The sequence below is a fragment of the Erythrolamprus reginae genome, chromosome 4, assembly GCF_031021105.1.
Source record: "Erythrolamprus reginae isolate rEryReg1 chromosome 4, rEryReg1.hap1, whole genome shotgun sequence".
NCBI classification, from domain to species: domain Eukaryota; kingdom Metazoa; phylum Chordata; class Lepidosauria; order Squamata; family Dipsadidae; genus Erythrolamprus; species Erythrolamprus reginae.
The window spans coordinates 138,776,410-138,796,267 of record NC_091953.1 but is presented as its reverse complement, the minus strand read 5'-3'; the positions used below and the strand labels follow the sequence as shown (position 1 = coordinate 138,796,267).

The following is a 19,858-nucleotide window of genomic DNA, read 5'->3' as shown; positions in this document are numbered from 1 at the left end:
CTGACCAGACTAAGGACACAGGCCAGGTGAATCCCTGGTAAGCAGGCTCTTTCCCTTATTTTCCTCCCCAAAAACTAAGGTGCCTCTTATACTCTGAGAAATACGGTAAATATGTTGCCCCCAAGAGACCTGAAACAAAGACACTATAACAGACAGAGGGAAGATTTAATGGTTTCTCTATGAAACTAACATCGTAGTTTCCGTACTACTAAAATAGGAGTTTGGCTTCCCGCCATCTGAGCTCCTCTCCGGGCTACTTCTTGCTGTGTCTTCGGTACATTCTTTCGTACACTTTCAATAGAAGAATCAGGTCCGCAGCTTCTTTTGAGGGGTCAGAGTCCAGCTTCCTTAACACCTTCTTCACGCTGGTCAAGATTTTGCTGATCTTCTCCCGCACGGAAGGCCTGACCAGGGGCTCCCGGGTTCGGTATTGCTGAAGGGCCCAAAGCATCTCTGGATCCTTCAACTGCCGTTAGGAGGAAAAAGACAACGTGGATTAAGGAAGATTTGAAATATTTGGGTGGGAGGGGAGCATGAATTGTATCATTATAACATTATTAATCCATAATGGTCCTTAATCAATAACGGTCCTTCGTTCACATTTCTGTGTGTGTGTAATATATGTCTAATATATTTTGCTGATAATGAAAACAAAGGGAGACTCGTATAGGTCTGGTATAGAATTATGTTTGCCTGGTGTGTGTGTTGGTTAGATTGATTTTGGGGGTTTTATAATTAGTTTAGTTTATCCACTTAAGCAGGAGATAAAATAATGTGCAGAAGCCGACCGGACTAAGGACACCGGCCAGACGAATCTCTGGTAGGCAGATTATTTCCCCTAAAAACTAAGGTGCGTCTTATGCTTCGAAAAACACGGTATATAAAGGGATACAGTGGTACGAACAACCCGAGATACGAACCCGGGGTTCAGAAATTTTTTGCCTCTTCTTACGAACTTTTTTCTTCTTAAGAAGCCCCGCCGCCCGGCTGTCGCTTTTTGAAACAGCCGGGGGCTTCTCAGCGTCCTCCTGAACCCGAACGCCAAACCCGAACTTCTGGGTTCGGCGTTTGGGAGGCCACCGAGAAGCCCCCCGGCAGTTTTAAAAGACAAAAGCCGGGCGACGGGGCTTCTCAGCGGCCTCCCGAACCCGAACTTTTGCCGAACCTCCGGGTTGGGCATTCGGGAGGCCGCCAAGAAGCCCCGCCACCTGGCTGTCACCTTTTGAAACAGCCGAGGGGCTTCTCGGCAGCCTCCCGAACACCGAACCCGGAAGTTCGGGTTTGGCATTCGGCATTTGGGAGGCTGGCGAGAAGCCCCCCGGCAGTTTCAAAAGGTGACAGCCAGGCGGCGGTGTTTTTTTTTTTATTGCACGGGTTAATTGATTTTACATTGTTTCCTATGGGAAACAATGTTTCGTCTTACGAACTTTTCGTCTTACGAAGCTCCCCCGGGAACCAATTAGGTTCGTAAGATGAGATATTACTGTATGTGATCTGTGTAGAGATAATGGAAATATGTAACAATGCAGAATTACTCAAAGCCTCATTGTAGAATTGTTTTTAAAGAAAATAGAACAGAATAGAATTATTTATTGGCCAAGTGTGATTGGACACACAAGGACTTTGTCTTGGTGCAGATGCTCTCAGTGGACATAAAAGAAAAAGATAGAAAAAGATGGAAAAATGAATAAAACGTATATTAAAACCAAAGAAACTGCACCCAAACGGCCGCTCACTTTCAGCCGCGTGCCAACGTTGAGCCGGAGACGGTCCTGATCCTTCGTAAACGTGAAGAGAATCTCATCCTGGGCTTTGATTTTAATCTGGATGTAAACGTTGAGCTGGAGGCGGATGGGCTGGAACGGAGGCGCGTGGACGTGGCGCTCGGAGCCCCACCAGCTCCAGAACTTCCTCCGCCACCCTCGCCGGTCAAAGACGGAGCCGTTGCAAAGGTCCAGCTGCAGCCTGGGGAGACGGGAGCCACGTTAAAAAGAGCGAAATTTGGATTCCTAGGCAGGGGAGGGCTGCAAAACAATTTTAGTGCCGCACTGTGGGTGTGGCTTATTTTGTGGGTGTGGCTTGCTGGCCATGTGACCGGGTGGGAGTGGCTTAAAGGTCATGTGACTGGCTCAAAGGTGGCCAACTTGACGTCACTCATGCCAAGGGTTCGGGTCAAGGTGCCTGGCCTCTCCTGGCCTCCAAGAGACACAATCTCCCTCCCTCTCTATTGACTTTGACCGAACATCCAGAATAGACTCTTTAATTCTATGCATATATGTCATATGTGGACATACATATCACACACAGGCACACAAAAATAGACATTATCTACTATATAAAGTGTATGTACACACACATGCACAGCTCTTCTAAAATTATACACCTTCCACCTCATTTACACACCCAGAGCCCAGAAGGGGAAAAAGAAGGAAAAATTCCCAAAGCCAGTAAGTGTCTTTGTGGCTTTTCTTTTGGTGGGGTTGGTGTCTTGTTGTGTTGCTGTTGCTGTGAGCCCCCCCGAGTCTTCGGAGAAGGGCGGCATACAAATCTAATAAATCATTATTTTTTATTATTATTATTATTATTGCTGTATGTCTGCTGAGAGCTCCTCCCTCCTTACCCCCCTCCCTTCCCTCCTTTCTCCTTCCCTCCTTCCTTCCCTCCCCCCCTCCCTCCCCTTACCGGAGTTTCTCCTTCTGCGTGTAATGGGCCGCGTAGCCCTGGTTGGTGAAGAAGGCCAAGAGCTCCTGGTCTTTGCTGTCGCCCAGGATGCAGTAGGTGAACTGGGCCTCACTCTCGTACGTCATGAGGAGGGCAACGCGGCCGGACGGGTAACTGAGGAGGAGGAGCTAAGGAAGGGGGCGGGGCTTAGGCGGAGGTGCATTACAATACTATATGTCCTTAGCAACGTTGTCTTCGTTTTTGAAATTTATATTTATTTCTATTGACAAAAACTATTCCTGGATATACTGAAGCTTTGTGGAAGAGCCACAGGTGGCCCAGTGGTTAGAGTGCAGCCCTGTAGGCTACTTCCGCTAAACCACTAGCTCTAGTTCAGCAGTTCAAATCTCACCACCGGCTCAAGGTTGAGACCCTTCCTTCCTTCCTTCCTTCCTTCTTTCTTCCTTTTCCTTCCTTCCTTCCATCCATCCTTCCTTCCTTCCTTCCTTCCTTCCTTCCTTCCTCGGGTCAAATGAGGACCCAGATTGTTGGGGGCAAGAGGGCTGTAAAAGCACTATGAAGTGGTATATTTATTTATTTATTTATTACTTAGATTTGTATGCCGCCCCTCTCCGAAGACTCGGGGCGGCTCACAACATGTAGAAACAAATCATAAGTAAACAGACAAATTTAAAAATATTTAAATATTTAAAAAACCCCATATGCTAACAGACGCACACACAGACATACCATGCATAAATTAAACATGCCCATGGGGAGATGTTTCAGTTCCCCCATGCCTGACGGCAGAGGTGGGTTTTAAGGAGTTTACGGAAGGCAGGGAGAGTAGGGGCAGTCCTAATCTCCGGGGGGAGTTGGTTCCAGAGGGCCGGTGCCGCCACAGAGAAGGCTCTTCCCCTGGGGCCCGCCAACCGACATTGTTTAGTTGACGGGACCCGGAGAAGGCCCACTCTGTGGGACCTAATCGGTCGCTGGGATTCATGCGGCAGGAGGTGGTCTCGGAGATATTCTGGTCCAATGCCATGAAGGGCTTTAAAGGTCATAACCAACACTTTGAATTGTGACCGGAAACTGATCGGCAGCCAATGCAGACTGCGGAGTGATGGTGAAACATGGGCATACCTAGGTAAGCCCATGACTGCTCTCGCAGCTGCATTCTGCACGATCTGAAGTTTCCGAACACTTTCCAAAGGTAGCCCCATGTAGAGAGCATTACAGTAGTTGAACCTCGAGGTGATGAGGGCATGAGTGACTGTGAGCAATGAGTCCCGGTCCAGATAGGGCCGCAACTGGTGCACCAGGCGAACCTGGGCAAACGTCCCCCTCGCCACAGCTGAGAGATATTTTTCCAATGTGAGCTGTGGATCGAGGAGGACGCCCAAGTTGCGGACCCTCTCTGAGGGGGTCAATGATTCCCCCCCCCAGGGTAATGGATGGACAGATGGGATTGTCCTTGGGAGGCAAAACCCACAGCCACTCCGTCTTATCCGGGTTGAGTTTGAGTCTGTTGACACCCATCCAGGCCCCAACAGCCTCCAGGCACCGGCACATCACTTCCACCGCTTCGTTGACTGGGCATGGGGTGGAGATGTAAAGCTGGGTATCATCCGCATATTGATGATACCTCACCCCATGTCCTTGGATGATCTCGCCCAGCGGTTTCATGTAGATGTTGAATAGCAGGGGGGAGAGGACCGACCCCTGAGGCACCCCACAAGGGAGAGACCTAGGAGCCGACCTCTGACCCCCCACTAACACCGACTGCGACTGTATATGTCTAATTGCTATCTATCCATGGTTTCTTTCTTTCTCCCCCCCCCCCCTCTCTCTCAATTCATGAGAAATTCCCCCCTCTGCTTCCCCCCCTCCCTCAGATTCCACAGGGCACTTGTGTGACCCACAGAGAAAGAACCTTTGAGCTACGACCGCTCCAAACCATCCATTCATCCTTTGTCCACATCAGGGGTGTCCGGCCCCAACCTTGGCTACTTTAAGACGTGTGAAACTTCCAACTCCCAGAATTCCTTGGCTGGGAATTCCGGAAGTCTTAAAGCCACCACGCCTGGAGACCTCCCACCTCCAATGGGACTCGTGGGTGGATATTAGACTTGGCCCGTCCCGTCCGGTAGAAGGAGGAAGAAGATCTTTCCATCGCGGTAGTGTCTTTTCACCGGCTCGGAAGGGTGGCACAGCTGCGGAAGGAGGCAGAGGAAACGGGAGGTTCTTCTGAAGCACGGCACACACGCGTGTGATCCCGTGACCTCCCCAGTGTCCATCATGCTCCAGGGCCACCGAAATGCAAGGGGGGGTTTAAGAGGCCAAAATGTTGACGGCATCTCTCCCTTCCTCTCTCTCGCCCTCTTCCCGTCTCTCTCCCTCCCTCCATTTCTCCCTCCCTCACTCCCTCCTTCCCTTTGCCTTTCTCCCTCTCTTTCCTCTCGCTCTCTCCCCCTCCCTCCTTTTCCCTTTCTTCCTGTATCTCCCCCTCCCTCTCTTACTCTCTCTCCCCCCTCCTTTCTCTCCCTCCCTCTCTTATTCTCTCTCCCCCTCCTCTCCCTTTCTCTCCCTCTCCCCCTCCCTCCCTCTCTCTTACTCTCTCTCCCCCCTCCTCTCTCCTTTTCTCTCTCCCTCTCCCCCTCCCTCCCTCTCTCTTACTCTCTCTCCCCCCTCCTCTCTCCTTTTCTCTCTCCCTCTCCCCCTCCCTCCCTCTCTCTCCTGGGCGGGGAGACAGCTGGACAGAAATCAACCAAGTGCCTGAACAGACTTCAATCAGCTGTGTGTCAGAGGAACCACGGGGCACTTTATTTTTCTGTCGAGCCAAAGAAAAAGGAACGAGGGGACTCTGTCCACTTTTCCAACCAGCCTCGGGGCATGAAAGGAGGCCACTGTACCACCAGGTGATCCACCTACCTTTAACTGATCGGCTTTGAACTCCAAGTCAATCTCCAGGAGCTCTTTGGGGTCTGGATACCGTTTCTTTAGGATTCTGGTTTCTGGTTGGGGCGGGTGTTCGGATAATTTGAAACGAATTTTGGTGCCTGAAATATGTTGAAGAGCAGATGAAATCATTTAGAATTTTGGCAAGGGTCCAAAAGGTTTGTCTCCTTTGACCAAAGTGATGCTCCCTTTTCCTTCTTGAGTGGGCAGAGTGACCTCTGGGTTGTCAAAGATACACGTGCACACGGGATACCTGGAGTTCTAGCAGATACCCAGCTGGCAGCCCAGAGATCCGAGTAATATTATTATTATTATTATTATTATTATTATTATTATTATTATTAATTAGATTTGTATGCCGCCCATCTCCGAGTAATACAATCCAGATACATTAAGTGTACAAAATATTATTTGCTTTGCCAAATACCTTAGTCAGGAACAGTCCTAGTCATACAGTTAAATCAGTCAATACATACACAAAACTGTAAGCCCTACTGTTCATCTTGCAAACACATAAACTATCATTTGAATGCACAGTTCTGACTACAGCAGCTACAAAGAAATAACAGCAACAGCAGAGAGAAAGAATTGCACTTCTGGCTCCCTCTAGTGGCCATCCGTAACACAACTCTTAAAGCAATAGTGTTCCAATACATGGAAGCATACGTTGTTGCTTTTATTGCCAAACCCAACCAGTTATGTTCGTAGCACTAACACGCCTTGTCCTTCTGGAAAGGCAGAGGAGGAGGAATTATTCTGAGGCGTGAGCCAGGTGGAGACGGGCTCCGAAAGGTTATACTCACATAGGCCATATTTTAAGTACTGGAGAAATATCTCTCTGTATTGCTCGAAGCCTTGCTCTTGTAACCTAGGAGGAAAACATTGGAGAATGAGTGTGTGGGCTCTGTCTTTCCTTGCTGCTCAACCAGCCTGTCGGGCAGAACCCTCTCTTCCACACCATGGCAGCCCTGAGCCGAGGGCACCACCGGGTTTTTTAAATGAACTGTTCCCCACTGCCCTGCTTCTTTATAGAGGAGGTGGTTCTGACCTTGCGTAGCCAGGCTATGCTTGGGCCACACTAAGATAGGGGAGAAAATATTTTGCAGGGGGGAGGGGAATTTAAGCATTCGGTGTGGACGGCAAAAATCTAGACAACCGCTAGAGGGCAGCAGAGACTCAGTCGTGCAGTGGTTAGAGTGCAGTCCTGCAGGCGACTTCTGCTGATCACCGGCTGCCAACAGTTTGGCAGATCGAATCTGACCAGGCTCCAGGTTGACTCAACCTTCCCTCCTTCCAGGTGGGTCAAATGAGGACCCAGATTGTTTGGGGCAAGAAGCTGATTCTGTAAACCGCTTAGAGAGGGCTGGAAAAGCACTATGAAGTGGTCTATAAGTCTAAATGCTATTGCTATTGCTACAGACAGACAGATGATAGGGATGGATGGATGGATGGATGGTTTATGAATGGATGGATAGAGAGATAGAGAGCCTCGGTGGCACAGTGGTCAGAGTGCAGTACTGCAAGCAACTTATGCTGATCACCTGAGCAGTTTCGCAGATCAAATCACACCAGGCTCCAGGTTGACTCAGCTTTCCGTCCTCCCGAAGTGGGTCAAATGAGGACCCAGATTGCTGGAGGCAAGAGGCTGACTCTCTCTGTAAACCGCTTAGACAGGGCTATTGCTGTCTCTCTGTCTGTCCATCCATCCATCCATCTATGTATCTGGGAAGAGCCGCAGTGGTTCTACTGGCAGCAGGGAGCCAAGAGTTTGGGAGCAGAGGCTGAGGGTCTCCCCCTGGGCCCCCCTCCCTCGCTTACTCTTCTATCAACATCCTCCTAGTCTTGCTCTCCATCTCTGTGAGGGACGTTCGGCCGTGGGGACGGATGTCGATTTCGCCCGTTGGCCCCTCCATCAGCTCCTTGATCACTTGCTGGAAAACCTCTCTGTACGTCCTGCAACACAGAAACTGCAAGGGAGCCCCGGCTTCAGAGACGGCAGCCCCTGCTCGGCCCAGCCCCTCTGTTCCCGGGGGGGGGGGGGGGCAGGCAATGCGCCAAGTGTGTCATAAAAACAAGAACGCGGAGGCTCAGCAGGGGCAGCTCCTTAACAAAGGGCTCCAACTGCTCCCTGCCCCATTGATCCACGTAGTGATGGAAATGCCGGCACACAACTACCAGCCCAAGGCTTTATAAGCCAATTTCAAATTGGAGGAATAATGGCAGAGGGTGAAGCAGGGAGGGGCTGCAGAACCACCATAAACATGACAAGAGGAGGGAGCTGCAAACGGCACAGACACGGCTGGGTTGCATCACCAGGACCGCGAGTCTGGATGGTAAGTCACCCCACCACGGGTTCCTCCGTCAGAACTTAGACTGGCCACTAAGCGACCGGTTATTAGTCAAGGTCCACCTGTGTCACTATACCTGTCGCCCAGTGAAGGGCTACCCAAAGTTTTACTACCACGCTGTGGGTTTGGCTTATTTTGTGGGTGTGGCTTGACGGTCATGTGACCAGGTGGGAGTGGCTTGGTGATCATGTGACTTGACCAAGGATTTCCCAAGACCCCCCAAACAATCCCCATCTCAGTGGACTCAAAACAAGCAGGTCATCAAATTCACCCCCGTCCGAGAAATGAGTGGAAGGACAGAAACATCTCACCTGGAATTCGGAAAGTCCCCAAACTTGGCAACTTTTAAGACTTGTGAATTTCAGCTCCCATAATTCTCCAGCCAGCTGTGCAGACCCCTGTTCTAGAGAATAACTACAGCCGTTCGGAAAGGAGCAGGAGGCAGAAACCCAGATCGCCTAGAAGTCTCTCCAGATATCTCACCATACTTTTACTAGACATTTCTGTTTGTAGCAGAATCGGCGTCTTGGGGGTTTTTTAAACGCTTTTGTGAAGGACGCGGAGACTGCCCTGCATCCCACATCCTTCGGTGCAAATTGGGGGCTCTGGAGTGGGGCTCCATTTTCGCTTCCCCACCGCGTTGCCCCCTGTCCAGGCCATAGCCCACCCCTGCTGTTGCCCCACTGGGGAAATAAAGGTTTTGAAGGCCAACGCACATGATTTTGTCTCCCACCCAAAATAAGGATCCTACAGAGAGGCCGCGTGCCGTCAGCAATGGATATTTTTTACAGTTTTAAACATTATAAGTTTTCCTCCAAGGTCTTGTCACGATCGCCAGACAGACAGACATTCAGAAAGGAAGACCTACCCATTCCATCCTCTCTGGTCTCTCGTCCAGTTCCTGGGCCGAGGGTAAGTGCCTCAGGATGGAGGAGCAGAACTCACAGCGACCCAGCAGGCAAAACTCCGTGAACCGATGTTCCTCCTGCAGAATAGAAAGAGAATTCTCTCTTGGCCAATAAAGGGACTGGACACACAAGGGATTTGTCTTTGGTGCAGATGCTCTCAGGGGACATCAAAGAAAAAGAGACATTTGTCAAGAATCCTGAGGTCCAACACTTAATGACAGTCCATGTACAAATAATCAAATTGTGATATAAATTGTAAGGATACAAGCAACAAAGTTATAGCAAGGCTTGGTTGTTATGCCATTTCTGAATTATTTACACTCTTGATTAGAAAATTTGGATTTTCTTAAAGCTCAAGTTTATCTCTGGATAATTTTGCAGAAGTGAAGCTCTCGCCTGTGCTTTCCATGCAAAAAAAGCTTTGAATTTGCTTGGTGTCTTTTGTGTTATTTTCAGCCGCAATAAATATCCTGAGTTTGCCTCAAAAGTTGGATAAGATTTAGCACTATGTATAAAACAGTTGGGTTTGCAATATATAAACAAGCTAACAACGAGTGCTTATATGTATTCTATAGCTTTAAAAGGTAGTGTTGCAAATTGCCACAAGAGGGAGCCAGAAAGCATGATTCTCTCTTTGGTCTCTCTGTTCATTCTGCTGATTCACAGTGACTGATGTAGTAAGCTCGATGATAGTTTGATGTACTTGTTAGCTGTAATGCATGTCTGATATGTAAGACAAAGACAGGCTTGTAACATTATTGTTGTATTGAGAGATATTGACTGATTTGAATGTGTAGGACTGGACTGTTTAACCTGACTACACTATTCCTAAGGTAAACACTATTTTACACACTTTAATGAGTCTGTCTTGTATGACTGAATAATTACTCCTCTCTCCTGGATATTTGCTAGAATAGCACATTGTCCTCTGTGTGTGTCCTCGACAACTCCAAGGTTGTTCTTAACAGGAAGAAAGAAGAAATCTGAAATCTCACCTCTTCTTGGACAAAAGACTTTGTCTCCTCCTCCTCCTCTTCCTCCTCCTCCTCCTCCTCATCAGAAGAGCTTTCTTGAGGTTCCCAATGCAATGTATGAAAGGGGATTCATTAGGGGGGAAAAGGGGGGAAGAAAAAAGTTAGCCCCCCTAGAAGAGAAGCCCCCCACTCACTAGCACTGATTAAACTTATCTAGTTGTGTTATCAAATGTTTGCAAGCAAACATTCCAATTCAGATAAGCAACAAAGACTCCAACATTCATCTTTCTTCCACGAAAGAACAAACCAGGTGAAACGTTTAGTAGTTTATTTAGTACAATTTATTTAGTTCAATTTGTACGCTGCCCAACTCCCTAAGGACTCTGGACTATATATCATTTATATAGAAATATACAGGATATACTATATAGAAACTATCTAGGAAACGTTCTGAATAAATAAGACTGGACCATTTTTAAATAGAAAACCAGGCTCCCTAACTGTGAAAAAAAGATCTGCAAAAACAATGAGAAATAATTACCAATTTAGAAACATAGAAACATAGAAGACTGACGGCAGAAAAAGACCCCATGGTCCATCTAGTCTGCCCTTTTACTATTTCCTGTATTTTATCTTACAATGGATATATGTTTATCCCAGGCATGTTTAAATTCGGTTACTGTGGATTTACCAACACTTCTTAGCCCTGTGAAAAATATGATTTTTTTAAAATCCCCAAAAATATACAAACCTCTTCTTTGGCTCTGTCAGGATGGTCTAATTCTGTGATGGCGAGCGCCTGTGGCATGCTTCCCATAGGTGGCGCATGGAGCCATAGTGGAGGGCACGCGGGATTTGCCCTGTGCCAACTCCGCCATGCGCGCGCGCCCTGGGCAGCTGATTTTCATCCTCTGGACACTTCTGGGATGCTTCCCTGAAGCCCCGGAGGGCAAAAAAACAACACAACGGGCAAACAGGAAGTTTGGAAAAAATGCACTTCCGGTTTGCCCATTGTGTTGTTTTTTGCACTCTGGAAGGTCCAGGGAATCTCCGGAGGGCAAAGAACAGCACAATGTGCAAACCAGAAATGCATTTTCCAAACTTCCGGTTTGCCCCTTGTGCTGTTTTTTTACCCTCCGGAGATTCCCTGGACCTTCCAGAGTGCAAAGAACAGCGCAACGGCAGACAAGAAATGTGTGCATTTTTGGGGAATATCGTTTCCATCCCCCCAGGGGTAAATTCTAGTTCCATGTCGGTTGTGTCCTGCAACCACCTTTGTGTCATTTTCCAGAAACCTTTTCCTTTGGGACAGGTCCACCCTAGAGGAGACTTCCCTGGTTTTCATGTCATAACTTTGTCTTAATTTACAAATTTTGCACAGGCAAACAATTGGGCTGCCTGTTATTGTTTTATTTCTGGGTCGAACCACTCAGGCGTTCAGGGGAACTTTAAAACAGGTGGTCCTCAACTTACAATGGTTCATTTAGTGACAACAAAACTGAAAAAAATGATTTATGACCGGGCACCGGGGGGGCCCTCATCTCTGTCGCTCCTGGTGCGCTCCTGGAGACTGGCGCGGGTGGGCGTGTGTCTGGCGGGTGGGCAAGTGCGCATCGGTGTGAGATTCAGCTTCTGCGCATGCGCCGGAGCCAAAATCTCCTGTGAGGATGCTCACGCACAAAAGGTTTTGCCGATTTTTGCCATTTTTTTGCTATATGGCAGCAAAAAAATGGGGAAAATTGGCGAAATCTCTCGCACACAAGCACACAAGCATCCTCGCATGAGATTTCGCTTCCGGAGCATGCGCAAAAGCCAAATCCCACGCGGGTGTGTGCGCAAGTGCGTCGTGGATGCAGAGCTGCGCACACGGCTCCATTTTCTCCACCGGAATGCCGTCCCCCCCACCCCCCCCCCACCCCCAGGACCCCGTGGCTGCTGATGACCCTTCGTCACACAACTGTTGCCGCATCCCCAGGGCCGGACGGTTGACGTGGCCGACTGGCGGCTGTTTGTGATGGTTGCAGTGTGAACCTTCTGGCCCGCAAAGTCGAGGGGGAGGCCAGGCTCACTGGACAGCCGTGTTACTGTGTGAGTAAGTGGCATCATTCCCTTAACCACTTTGGCAAGAAAGGTTGCAAGAAAATGGGGGCAAACCCCGCTGAACAACTGCCTCACTTACAAACAGACACTTTGGGCTCAATGGCGGACTACTTGTCGAGGGCTACTTGCAGAACATAGCCTACCAGTCTCCAGCTCCGTCTCAGATGACTCTTCCCCTTCCGCACGACGCCATAGTTCTGCTGGATAACAACCACAACAAAACACAGTGTATATAGAGCCTCGGTGGCGCAGTGGTTAGAGTGCAGCCCTGCAGGCGACCTCTGCTGATCACCGGCTGCCAGCAGTTGGGCAGATCGAATCTCCCCAGGCTCCAGGTGGACTCAGCCTTCCCTCCTTCCGGGGTGGGTCAAGTGAGGACCCAGATGGCTGGGGGCAAGAGGCTGACTCTCTATAAACCGCTTAGAGAGGGCTGTCAAAGCACTGGGAAGGGGTATATAAGTCTAAATGCTATTGCTATTATACTTCCTTCCCTCCCTCCCTCCCTCCCCTCCCTCCCTCCCTCCCTGCAAAATTGGTTATTTTAATATTAAAATCTGTTATATCTGTTATTCATAAATCCTAATGTGATTGGAATTGATACCACGCCAACTTCTGGAATATTAAGGGAATGGCCCCATTTTGGCCACTTACTGCTTCCTGTGCTTTTCTCTTTCCCGACTCTGCTTCTCTGCTGCTTCGTCTCTATGTCTAAATGAGAGACATTACGACAAGGATCAATCATTTATCAAGAGAATCGCATCCGCTTTGTCTCTCCCTCGCCATACCTCTTCTCTAAGCCACCAGTTTCACCCCTGGATTGCTCTGGCCAGGTTGCAAGGAGGCAGAGGAGGGGTCTCTCTGCCAGCTCCCCCTTTCCTTCTCCCCAGCAGCCCCCCAGCTTCCTCCAGAACCTACTCAGCTGACCGGAGTCTTCAGAGCTGACCGAATAGCTCCATTCCGTCTGAGTCTCCAAATCAGCCACTTCCCGTTTTCTGCAGGGAGGGAAGAAATTTCCTATCAGGAAGCAACTCACAAATGCCCGGCTCTTTATCAGAGGGACCAGTCATTTACTCAACTGCTGTAATAATATTTAATTACGATAAAGAAGCGTACATCATTATTAAACAACAAATTGCACCAAAATCCATTAATTGACTGAAATCTTGTCTATGAAGCAACTGATACTAGTTAGCTCACATTTGGCCAATAAAGAATTCTGTTCTGTTCTGTTCTGATTATGCCAGAAGCAGCCAGTCTGAAACATCAGATTAACAGGTTAACAGAGTTGGAAGGGACCCTATAGGTCATCTAGTCTAACCCCCTGCTCAAGCAGGAGATCCTACACCACTTCTGACAAACGGCAGCCCAAGTGCTTCTTGAAAGTGTCAAAGAAGTTCCCACAACCTCCGAGGGAAAGCTGTTCAAAATGTTTTCCATAAGCAATTATTTTATTTATTACATTTATATGCCATCTATCTTGCTCTCCAATTATAAATTGGGGGGGGGGGGCTACTCTCTTGACTTTGTTGTCCTTATTTTGTAGACATTACATTGAAATCTATAACTCGATAATGTTATCAAGTATCAGATGGAAAGAGAGAAAAAAATGATGCACATTAGTGTTTATTGTCTCATTGCATTTCAGAATTATTACTTTATCTACAAATACTTTCAAAATAATATATTAAAACAATCTCACAAAAATAAATTATTTTTTTAAATGTAAGTGGAAGTAAGGCCTTTGAAAACAGCTGAAAATGTCTTCTGTATTCGTTCGTTCGTTCTGTATATTATGTGTGTCTGTCAAATCAGAGTGTGTGTTCATGCAATTATGTTGGTAACAATACCAAAATAAATTGCTCTGTTTCTACCTCACCTATAATATTTGTCAAGCCTATATAGGTACTGGAGCCTCCAAATATCAGAAATGAAAAGAGAGAGAGAGAGAGAGAGAAATAGGAAAGAGAGCAACTGAATTGAATTCTGACTCTCTCGTGGCTGTAAGGATAAAAGACATGAAAGGAATGTTCTCCTTCACTTGGGGAGAATCATCATTGGCTCAATTGGAAGGTATAACAATTCAAGAAAATGAGATCTGGACTAAATGGAGTTGGAGCCACTAGGTGGCGCTGTTCACTCAATGGTTCTGTCTCTCTTTGATGCCATCTAGGGAGGGTCTGAATTTTTGCAGATCTGGTTGCTCTACTTAAAGAATCATTTACTTTAGACCAATGCTTCTCAATTATTTTCTCTTGCGCCCTCCCCAGGAAGTGTTGTGGTTGGCTCTGGGCCAGCTCCTGCAATGGGGAATTTGGACGTTGCTTCATGGGAATTATCGGGCTCACAGAGGCTTGTGTTACTGCCAGCAGATTCTGATAGTGAAGATTCACTGCCAAGGAGAGACAGTGGGGGAGGGGAATCAGACGGAGAGATGGGTGCAGCCAGCCCACCAGTTAATGCTCCCATTAGTGAGACGTCAGAGTCACAGGAGGATCCGCTTGTGGATGCCTGTATGCGCAGGCTTGTGACAAGAAGGGAGCAGCTGTGCAGGCATCTACGCAGATAAGGGAAAACACCTGTGTCAGAGGCAGTTAGGTTAATGTGTTTGGGCATAAATTACGGGCGTTGGGGAATGCACGTGTGGGCGTTTATCCGTTCGATAAAGACCATTGCTACTGTTTGGATTGTTCCAGGACTTCTACTGACTTTTGGACACTTCACAGTTAAATAACTCTTGTGGACTCCTTGAAGGGGGTGGCTGTGAAGAGTCAGAGGTGCCTTAAATTGCTCATTTGTTTTGTCTTTTGCAGCATTCAAGGACTGTTATCTGGGTGAGAGAAATTTGGCTCTTTTTTAGAGTGTGTGCTCAAAAACCCTTTGGATAAACTACTTTCATTTCTTCTGTGACGGTGTGTGTGTGTTTGAATTTGCATTCCTAACTCACTGGGGGCTATTAGTGAAGGTCCCGGCATAACAGGAAGAAGTAAACATTTCATGTCCTCCCCCAAATCTCTGCCAGGATGATTGTTTGCAATATTCAGCACGTTAAAAAACTCAGGTGGTTTATCAGCATGGTTGGGGTGTGTTTAAGTGACATCTTAATTTACTTGGTTTCATGCTGTCCACTGCCAACATTTTTAGACAGAGTCAACCTCCTGGTCTTTCCTGGTCTCCCACCGTAGTCACAGTGAAGCCAAGCACTTTATACACCTCCTCATATTTCCTCGCCTTCGCTTCCAGGAGACTCACGTTTGTCTCATCATCTCCGTCTCTCTCCTCCTTTCCTTCCATCCCTGTTCAATATTTTTCCATGGTGTCTCTTGAGGGTTTGTTATCTGCATTTCATGTCTCCTCTCTGTGCTGTGGGCTATTGCTCGGTGAAACCCCCCCCCCCCCCCCCATTCCCTGTGCCAAAATAAAGGACGTTCCCCAGGGTCATGCATCTCCCCCCCCCCCCATTGCTCCACGCCTCCCCAGGAGCCCCACCCCACTATTTGAGAAGCATTGATTTAGACAGACCTACTACAGTTTCTGCTATTGGAAAGGACGTGGCGGAAGCAGCAGAAGAAGTGGCTCTTACTTGGGTGACCGAGTTTCAGGAACTGAAGTGGACAGAGGTCTTGCCTGGAAATCTACACAGAGGGAGGGAAAAAAATGCTTTTGAAATCATAATAAAAGTGGGAAAGTTGATTTCATCAGCTCTACAAGACACAGTACAGAATTATCCACTAATTTGTAACCAAGTCCTCAAATATGTTAAAGTTGTCGCATTTGATTTTTGTTTAATTTGTTGGTTAAGTGGGATTTTTCGTAATGAGAATGTAAGTCACCTTACTTAATGCATTGCAGAATATTTCATGTCAGGGATTATGCCTTGCATCGTGTCTCTGCAAGACATTTCACATCTGTCATTGCTTATTATTTATCTATTAGTTGGACTTATATGCCGTGCTTCTCCGAAGACTCAGGGAGGCTCACAACATATAAAACAACAATACACAACCAATTCTAAGCCCAATTATAAAATTGATCTAAAAAACCCAAGTTATAAAAATCATAAAACTGGTTGAACAGTTTTTGGAAGAGGCTCACAGAATGCACTTCCATAGATAGATAAATGGATGGATGGATGGGTGGGTAGGTAGGTAGGTAGGTAGGTAGGTAGGTAGGTAGATAGATAGATAGATAGATAGATAGATAGATAGATAGATAGATAGATAGATAGATATGGATGGATAGATAGATAGATAGATAGATAGATAGATAGATAGGGATGGATAGATAGATAGATAGATAGATAGATAGATAAAGATAGATAGAGATAGATAGATAGATAGATAGATAGATAGATAGATAGATAGATAGATAGATATGGATAGATATGGATAGATAGATAGATAGATAGATAGATAGATAAATAGATAGATAGATAGATAGATAGATAGATAGATAGATAGATAGATAGATATGGATGTATAGATAGATAGATAGATAGATAGATAGAGAGAGATAGAGAGATAGATATAGATAGATAGATAAAGATAGATAGATAGATAGATAGATAGGGATGGATAGATAGATAGATAGATAGATAGATAGATAGATAGATAGATAGATAGATAAAGATAGATAGAGATAGATAGATAGATAGATAGATAGATAGATAGATAGATATGGATGGATAGATAGATAGATAGATAGATAGATAGATAGATATGGATAGATAGATAGATAGATAGATAGATAGATAGATAGATATGGATGTATAGATAGATAGATAGATAGATAGATAGATAGATAGATAGATAGATAGATAGATAGATAGAGATAGAGAGATAGAGAGATAGATATAGATAGATAGATAAAGATAGATAGATAGATAGATGATAGATAGATAGATAGATAGATAGATAGATAGATAGATAGAGATGTAGAGATAGACAGACAGACAGACAGACAGACAGACAGACAGACAGACAGACAGACAGACAGACAGACAGACAGAATAAACTATGGCTACCTTCTCCTAAAGTTTGATTGGCGTTTTCTGGGTAATCTTCATGAAGAACAACTTCTGATCCCTCTTCACTTGACACCACCTGCTCCCTGCTCCCCTCCTCCGTTTTGATGCTGCTGTCGTTCAAAAAGCGATTACTTTCTCGAATGAATCTTTCTATGGACCGCTGGGAAAGATCTGATTGATCCTCCGAGTTCTCCTCCTGGTGTTTCCTGACATTTTCAACCGTGAGGAGAGACCTGGAGACCTTGCTGCGCTCTGGCTTGGGCGCTGGATCTGCGGGTGGTTCCGAGGGCAGCTGGTTTTTGCTACCGGTTTTTGTGGGGCTTGGGGTCTTCGACATTTTCCTAGGGTTTGAAACAAGACCGTTTTCTGAAAGGAAAAAAGACATTGCTATATTATTTCTTCAGTTAAGATAAATGGGATTTTCTAAGAAAACATGCACTACTTGAATCCATGTTATCGTATTTGTTTAGTGCTGTTTTTGAACTCAAGACTTGGCCCTGAGCATCCTTAAGATTTCAGAAGACTTTACAAAATACATCAGTCTCATCTCCAGCAAGTTTTATCTTCTCTTTCTGGAGCTCTGCGTGAAATGTCTTCGCATCAGAGCTGAAACAGTTTGCATATTTATTTTATTTTTATGTTTAATTTACTTTGTCAAGTACGTATTGGTAGTCCACACTGTTTATATACATGATATTGGTACTAATAAGAGGGAAACATAAGGAGAGGGATGATAGGCACGCTGGTGCACTTATGCATGCCCCTGAAATGAAGGGAGACTAGTATAGATGTATTTCAAGCTAGTTAGCTCTCATCAGCCAGCCATACCTTTACTGGGATTTGAACCAGGGCGGCCTGCCTACAAGGCAGCAGCTTTAACTTCTAAGCATCTAGGTTGATGGAAGATTCCCTGAACTGGCCGACCATTAAGGCCTGGGTCTTTCATGGAGAAGAGCCCCCATTGTATATATCTCTCAAATGGAGCACAGCTTTTAAAGGCAGGGAAAGCACCATCAGCTTCTACCAACTTTGTTCCAGCTGTGGAGAGAATATGAAGTAAAGGCTGGAAAAACCATTCCAGTTCAGATGAATGGATTAGATTAAACTGGACCCAGGTGATGGAACGGCTTGGCTACAGGAGGTGCATGGCTTTCACCTACCGCTCCGTGGCACTAGGGAGTGTGGCAGAAAGTGGCCATCAGTATGAACTGTGCAGTTCCAAAGGATCCTCCCGCATCCTTCTTGAAATGTACTGCTGGGTCCTTTGTGACAGCCCACGAGAGAAGCGTGAAGGTCTTCTGCCCCTCGCCTTCCTAGCAACGGGTATCCAGGTCTGATATTCAGAAGGTTCCGTGCAGCCATTGTGACTAATAGCTACGGGTCAGGTTGTCCTCCATGACATGACCTTATCTTGTCACTTGCTCACACTTTACTCCATCAGGATTCCATAAATGAAGACTGCAATGCAGTTAAATATTGTGCCAGGGTCGCCCAGAAAGTAATGCACATTTTTTTCCTTCAACAATTATTTATTGAACACAATGAAACTTGCACACAAGAAAGGATGGTGCTTCTTCTACACTCCCTATTTTCCCACGTCATCTCTGTCCCATTTTATGGCCTTCCTCCAGTAGGCCCTGTTGGTACCCCTTGTTCTGGTCACGAAGCCATTTCTGCACTGTCATGGCCTCCCCCTCTGTGCCCAGCGACTAACCGTACTTCTGTCGACTGCAGATTGGTTGATGGAGATCAACTGCACATGAACGTTTGTGAATGTTCCCAACAGTTTCTTTCCCCGCAGCGAGAAATTCAAGGACGACACGCTGCTTGTAACGTCCATCACTTACAGACGCTGTTTTGAAACACGGCTGCAGCTACGCTATCTGTGTGAAGAAATGCAAAATTTACACACGCACACCTGACAATTCAAATCATGTATGTCTAAAGTTTTGCATTTGTACCATTACTGTAGGCTGAGAAAAAAAAATGTGATGCATTAACTTCTGGGCGACCCTCCTACATATCAATCACCCATTGTGCATCATCTCCAGTCACTTAAGAAAATCCTTCTGGATGATGGTGAATTCTACTCTAATAAGAGAAAGGGAGAATTTTAATGGGAATATCCTGGGAGTTTTCTGCCTCTGGAAAATTCTGGATGGGCTTGCTAAATAAAACTTTTTTTAATTCAATTCAATTTTTTAAATTGTTTGCTATTAATTAATGTTTATCAAGTGTAAACATTTTATTATATATAACTATGTTGCATGTCTTAATGGTGTTCGTATTTAGATAAATATTGAATGGCAACCCCCTTGCAGCATGGAATGCTGAGACGGCTGAGCTAGGGTCTTCATTGAAGTACTGGACAGTAAATACTATTGGCCTTGAGATTCATTCGGCCCTTTGAAAAAAAAAGTAAACAACTTCCATTGGCCCTGAAAGTCATTCTTTCCCCTGTCTTTAAAGAAATGCTGTTCCCACTGGGGCTCATGCAAATATTGTGTTTATTTTGAAACTTACTTTTAATAAATCAATAAGTGTTAGTAGTCTTCAAACTTGAAGTTGTTTTTCCTTTTTAAAAAAGATTAAAAATGCATCAAAATGTCGCTCCTGCTCCCTCGAGACTCAGTGTTGCTTCCTCTCTGTTTCTTGCTAAATAAATAAATACCTAAATAAATGCGCTTAAAGGGGGTTTTATTTTTAAACCCAGCTGAGATTTTTGATTTTTCTTTAAAAAATTTTCCTTTTCTTTAAGAAATGTGAGAAAGTTCAGTTGCCTTTAAAACAAAAGTGTTTTGGGGGAGAAATGAGACCCATGACAGACATTGGAGTCTCTTTTTTTTCTTTCTCTTTCCTTCCTCCCCCCCCCCCCCCCGCGCTCTC

At 46.0% G+C, this 19,858-nt stretch overlaps 1 protein-coding gene across 1 annotated transcript; it reads right to left on the bottom strand.

The window, feature by feature from the left end:
• Positions 1-148: 148 nt before the first annotated feature.
• Positions 149-19,842, bottom strand: ERICH6B (glutamate rich 6B). Its single transcript, XM_070751464.1, has 16 exons — positions 19,496-19,842; positions 18,692-18,855; positions 16,970-17,338; positions 15,530-15,581; positions 12,865-12,941; positions 12,601-12,657; positions 12,093-12,149; positions 9,871-9,944; positions 8,836-8,952; positions 7,438-7,586; positions 6,423-6,487; positions 5,593-5,720; positions 4,786-4,874; positions 2,683-2,835; positions 1,737-1,965; positions 149-466 (listed from the first exon to the last, which is right to left on the bottom strand). Exons 2-16 carry the CDS (start codon positions 18,810-18,812, stop codon positions 254-256), a joined length of 1,950 nt encoding a protein of 649 aa, XP_070607565.1. The 5' UTR covers positions 18,813-18,855; positions 19,496-19,842; the 3' UTR covers positions 149-253.
• Positions 19,843-19,858: the final 16 nt, after the last annotated feature.